At 35.4% G+C, this 6,000-nt stretch overlaps 1 protein-coding gene across 9 annotated transcripts in view; it reads right to left on the bottom strand.

The window, feature by feature from the left end:
• Positions 1-260: 260 nt before the first annotated feature.
• LOC124309178 (AMP deaminase 2) overlaps positions 261-6,000 on the bottom strand; it is a 32,539-nt gene continuing 26,799 nt past the window's right edge. For 7 of the 9 annotated variants that reach the window (XM_046772530.1, XM_046772531.1, XM_046772535.1 and 4 more), the window contains 9 exons: positions 4,979-5,328; positions 4,682-4,879; positions 4,173-4,468; positions 3,869-3,995; positions 3,528-3,691; positions 3,139-3,433; positions 2,751-2,861; positions 2,391-2,528; positions 261-2,291 (listed from right to left, as the gene is read on the bottom strand). In XM_046772530.1, the coding sequence (XP_046628486.1) occupies positions 2,223-2,291; positions 2,391-2,528; positions 2,751-2,861; positions 3,139-3,433; positions 3,528-3,691; positions 3,869-3,995; positions 4,173-4,468; positions 4,682-4,879; positions 4,979-5,328 (1,748 nt within the window). In that variant the 3' untranslated portion in view covers positions 261-2,222. Of the gene's footprint in view, positions 2,529-2,750; positions 2,862-3,138; positions 3,434-3,527; positions 3,692-3,868; positions 3,996-4,172; positions 4,469-4,681; positions 4,880-4,978; positions 5,329-6,000 lie in introns of all 9 variants that reach the window. The other 2 variants (XM_046772536.1, XM_046772532.1) reach the window with 2 other exon arrangements.

The following is a 6,000-nucleotide window of genomic DNA, read 5'->3' as shown; positions in this document are numbered from 1 at the left end:
TATAAACTAAAAAAAAAAAAAGAAGTTTAGCAGCGAAAGTATCGCACTTTGGTATTTACTATATTTCCATTATTCTTGACGATAGTTGACGCGACTCTTCACAACTATTAAGTTGCGAAGGATCGCGTCAACTATCGTCAAGAATGACGTGTATCCTTGTGGTTTAAATAATCTGTATTGTATTGTCAATTAAATAGCATATAGCAGGTTTTTATAGTTGGATCTTTTAAAAATTGGAAATTTAGAAAATTGCATATAAGTTGTTTTGCTACCCACTCATTTTTTAATCGTTAATTACATAACACATGAAATAATGCGTTTTTTCTATGCACAATAGTAGCTAAAGAAAAATCGGCAAGACATGATGAAAAAGAATATAAGATGTCAAGATATTATCTACATGATAAACGCATCTTTCTTAAAAAATCCTCAAATCAATCTTATATACTACTAAACCTGCCGTCACGACAATTAGTCTTAAGGAATTTCGAGAAAACAAGAAATGGCAAACTCTATATTCTCTCTTCTAAAAAAAAAATTCCCTTCAAGAGATCTTCTAAAAGATATAGTATCTTAGTTTTTTAGTGAAAGCAGATTTGATTAAAGTAACGTCAGACAACTTCTTCAAAAGAGCCTAAAAAACGTCATAGTTATCGGTAAGTTATTGTAATGTTACATTCAAAGTACAATGTGGATGTTTACATTGTAAATTCGTTTTACAATGTTGAAAAACATAATCACGAATAATCGATAAATAGATAACTAACTGAAGAGCATATATGAATGACAATGATTATTACGTACAATACTACGATCATTTAAATGGATCCAAATAAAGCTTCTCAGGTTGTTTTCAAATACCAAATACCAACTGAAACAATGAGAAATTTGTATATGAAAAACTAAAATATTGTTAAAGTCGATGACATGTTATGACAGCTAATCCGACGTAATTGCTATAAAAAATCTACTAAAATAATTAAATGTCATACACGATTATATGGTATAAACGTACAAAAATATAACAAAAACGATAAAATTTAAGATATATTAATATAACAAAGGCTCGAAGTCGAGACCTAAAGTGACCTCCTATCCGCTGTTATTACTTGCAAGTTATAACATTTTATTTACTTGACTAAAAGTTCATCGCAGTATTTAACTCAACGAACGTAATGAATTTTAGAAGCTAAATTGTATTTACGGGGAAGAATTTATTATTTTTTTCTTTCATCTAGTTACGCTACTCTTAAATTGGTCAATGTTCTTGCTAGATTTCGTATTCTAAGCTTACATATTTTCAAGTCAGACGAAATTCCTAGTACTTCTGCTTCAGGCAAAAAGTGACTAAAATATATCTAGATCATCGGATATGGGCTTAAGTGATGATACATGTATAACAAACACAGTTCACAAAAAAAGTTACTTGGAAGCGTATTCGAATTTTCGAATATGCAGATTGTAGACTTTCACAAGTACAGAACTAGGCCTGAGTTATTTTATATACATGCATGTAATTGGCATCCAAGATTCCAAGCTGCGCCTTGAACTGAAGTAAGGTGGCGTTGATAGGGTTACGCGTGCACAGATAACGTATTATACACGCGCTGATAACATGCTTGTGAAAGTACGCGAATGGCGCTGCCTCAAAATTTTGTTATTTCATATACCACTCTTGGAAAATTGAACAAAGAATTAAACTTAAACTGTCGTTGTACTATGAGCAACTTGAATAATCAAGTCCGAAATTTTTATTAGTAAACGAAAAGGAGTCATCGATTGTTGTAAATTGAAAAGTCCCAAGTGTAATGTTTGACACAGCTATAAATTAATACGAAAATGACTTGATGGGACATTGTCTAAGTTCGATAATCTCGTTTATTTACGTAAGAGCTGATAACGCTGGAAGACAGATCTCTCATTGCGACAAGCATTGACGATTATCATACCATCACTCTTTATCGCATCAAAGATTATAAGCGCGACAATAAAACTGTACCAATTATTATTATCGAGAGATAAAACTAGACTGACAACTTAACACTTGTGTGATATTTTAAGCAATCTTGTCTACAATTTCTTTCTCGCGAGATCTGTACAGCTTTTTCAGTTTATATGCGTGCCCTTTGAAAAGATTGAATGTTCACGACCATCTATAAGAAAAATGGACCTCTATTTTTTTATTATTACAAGGCTCGATATAATTAGTATTTGGATAATGATCACATAAGCGGGGAAGCAACTGTATCGATAGTATTGAAAGATGCGGCATGAAAGTTCAGTGACGCCATCTGTGGGGAAATCAAATCTTGATTAAGTGAAACAGTTTCTTTTTTTTATAGCAGAAAATCACGATAAGAAACCTAAAATGCATCAGGTTTCTCGACAACCTTGAAGATGTTGGATAACTCGTCGAGTAGGGTCTCGTAACGGTACGCGACACGAATGTCGGGGACATTGGTCCTCGTTATATCGTTACCCGCTACTCCTTCTTTTGTATAATTTGGCCCCAGCCAGTACTGCTTGCTCTGTAAATATTAACGTACACGTGTTATCTCTAAATCGTTTATATACAAGTACATCTAACATTACGCCGTACCTAAAATGAAACACCAAAAAATCTCACGGTAAAAACGCCGTGGATTCGATCAAAATCGTTAAATTTAACGTATTTCAACACGATTCAATGAACTAAAAACAATTCATTTATAAAAAAAAAATTTCACGACACAGCTGAATCTTAAACTCACTTTGTGTGGGAATCCGCTCATGATAACCGAGTTTCGAGCCAGTTCACACATGTCGCATGAGCTGAGTTTCCAAACCTGAGCAGCGATACTGTATTCTTCCATCAAAGGTTCCTGTATCAAGAAATTGTATTGAAAAATTGCATCGTTCATAACGTTAAACGCAACGCTTATAGTTTGCTACGAGATTTGCCCAATATTTTTTTTGGAAACATGAAAGAATAAGAAGTTTCACCAGACACGCGACACCTCAATAAAAATTTAATCATGTAGAAAAAAAATGTGCAGTTTTATTTACTTTTGCAGTAAAAAAAAATAATTTGGAAAGCCTTGCTTCTTTGTCCTATAGTTGGTATAACTATCTCGAAAGCAAAATTCTATCTGTATGTACCTTGGTGAAGTGGAATTGTAGTGGATCGTCCGTCGATAAGCTAACGCAGAGTCCTCTGGCCAGATATTCGGGTAACGGATTACGATGGTAATTGAGAAATAAGGAATTGTTGCTGAGGGGTGACATAGCGATACCGATTTGGGTAAGGTAATACAGATATTGTAACACCGGCACCTTTCTCAACAGTAAACCGTGAGAAATATTTTCGGCCATCATGTAACCGCACACGAGATGCTGGATGGGTCCGGCTTCTCCGCAGTGCGGCCTCAAAACAAATGTGTTCAAGCCTTGTTCTCTGTAAAAATGTTTGACAACAGTTTGGATTTACCCATCTCAGCTGTGCAAGTGCTTTCGACGATTCAAAAAATTATACTCAAACGATAACTTACGCTCGGAAATGGTTTAGCACTGTCATGTTAGCGTAGGTATAGTACTGATAGTATCCGTACGGCGGATTTTCAATATCATCCCATTCCGCTGGCGGGCTAACATCTTTGTCGAACAACGGGTTTTCTGGTTTACTCTCGTCATCCACTGAATCAAAGCCTATTACCTGTTGACAAGAATATATTTCAAGATAATCAGCAATCGAAATTTCTTGTACCAAAAATATCCGCCCAGTTTCAAATGCTTCTAATCTGGTTTCTACCGCAAGGTGTTTAGTTAGTATAATGCATCTTGAGAGATCGATTAAAAGATGTTTAAAATACTTCAAAACTGCGATACTTACATATTGTAGAAATTTGTGAAGTTCAGGATGAGTTGTCGGATCGTTAGTGACCTCAAAAAGAGGTAAGAATATATTGTTCAAAAACTCTTGGAAGTTGGTCATCAATTTGTTGAGTTTAAAAATGTCACTGTAAAAAATTAACATCGTTGACAAATACTCTTGTACAACGTTGCGACGCAAGTTGAACCTTGGTATTTTGATACCCATTCGATTACTTCATCCAGTCAGAATCAATTAAGGAATAAATGCAGTTTGAAATCTACTGTAAATGGTATTTTAAATTAAGTATATCTCGATAACTTACAAAAGCCTTGGTATTTGTATCAGCCACCGTACGTTGTCTGACGAAACATCACTTTGGATTGCCCATTTGGCTAACTTATCCCATTCCTCTGGATTTTTTCCATAAATGGACAGACGGAGTTCGGCATTTTGGTATTTAGATTCCTCAAGATCACTCGCGACCTCTTTAATGATCCTGGCAAAGTATTTTCCATTCAAATAATTATCAGTTTTCAGAAAGACTTCGCGAAGACGACTTTCACCGATAGGATTATACTTGGCATTGAACTTGTCGAATCTGTGAAAGGTGTTTCTGTCCTGAAATATATTCGTAGATGATAAGTTTCCATAATGTGATATTTCAGTGAGGGCGTTTCAAAATCATCATTCTCATCTTGTCAATAATAGCGTAATAATTTTTATTCAAGGCTGGCGACTTCGGATTGACTTTCATTTTTATGCAAAAATGTATGCAGTATGTAATGGCTTGATGTTATAAGAACAGAATGGCTGACTGTTTTATATGCTTACAGCGTGCACATCCAGCATATCCACAGTCAGATCATACGTTGTGAGGTTCATGGACTGAAATACTTCTCGCAGAGTCATCGTTTCTCCGTTTCTTGCACACGTCACCACCTCGTCTGCATGGTTTTTCAGTGTTTTCTTTATAAATCTAAGAAGATGCTTTTGATTCATGCAAGATGCTGCGTGAATATGAGTATCAACCTGTAACGAATCGACTAATGTTATAACTTGCACAGGGGATTATAATTTTATGGCGATTGTCAGACTCAAAATCTAAAATTACGAATTCATATATCTGACCTTTCTGATATTGTAAAAATCCCTGTGGGGGACAGCCTTTTGACTCGCAAGCTCTCTAAGTTCATTCAGCAGTACGTGGAGCTGAAATTTCGAGGACAAATAGCTCAATCTCCTGTAGCAAAAGGATTTCAACGGCCCGTCAGCTATCATCGTACAGAGAAGATTCATGTCTCCTACAAACGTAGCCAAATCCGGATACGAGTATGGAACCGGCTTTCCATTCGCGAGATCTTCTTCGTTGCAATAGACGTTAAAAACTCCGTTCACAGCAGATATGAGGTAATTTTTTGGAGGCGGAAAAACGCATTCCCATGGATCGCCACGCGACGCTGGTGCATGAACTGGATGATCTGCGTAAAGTGAAAATAAATTTAGTGGTGGGTTTGGTACTGACGTCATTTACAACGTACAATTATTGACTTTGCAAAGAGAAAAGAATTGGTTTTATTCGGACTTGTGATATGGACTGTAGTAATGGACGGGGAAACAAGGATAAAATGGATTAGAACCTTGCCAGGGAACATCTTTAATAAGGGCATCAATATCTGCATCAGACCGAATTTCGAGTAGATCACTTTCTGCGGAGGATGACAGCATTCCTTAGGAGAGAACGCAAAAAATTGTGTAACTCGAAACTGATTGCAACTCGCCTGATTGACGTAAGGTTTCTTTAACCATAATTACATTCTAAATCAATTGCAATTTCAGACCCACGTCCGACGATCGTTCTTGTGAACAAGTATAATTTCAATGAAGCTTCGGTGGCCAGAAATTGATACTTTTTAGTGTTTTTATTATGAGATAGTCGGGCATTGAGTATTTATCAAATTATTATATTCATAATCTGCAAAGATATCGTGACAAATGTTAAATTAAAAAATACTGGAGTTATAAATAAAACCTTGGATATACTTTATTTTTTTCAGAAGACTATTTTCCAGAAATTCTATATGATGTTCAAATAGCAATATTGAATTAACTTCTAAGAAGGAAAGATTACTTATGTCAGCTACTTTGTAGAA

Source organism: Neodiprion virginianus, chromosome 7 (genome assembly GCF_021901495.1).
Source record: "Neodiprion virginianus isolate iyNeoVirg1 chromosome 7, iyNeoVirg1.1, whole genome shotgun sequence".
Taxonomy (NCBI): Eukaryota; Metazoa; Arthropoda; class Insecta; order Hymenoptera; family Diprionidae; genus Neodiprion; species Neodiprion virginianus.
This window is presented reverse-complemented; position numbering and strand designations above follow the sequence as displayed.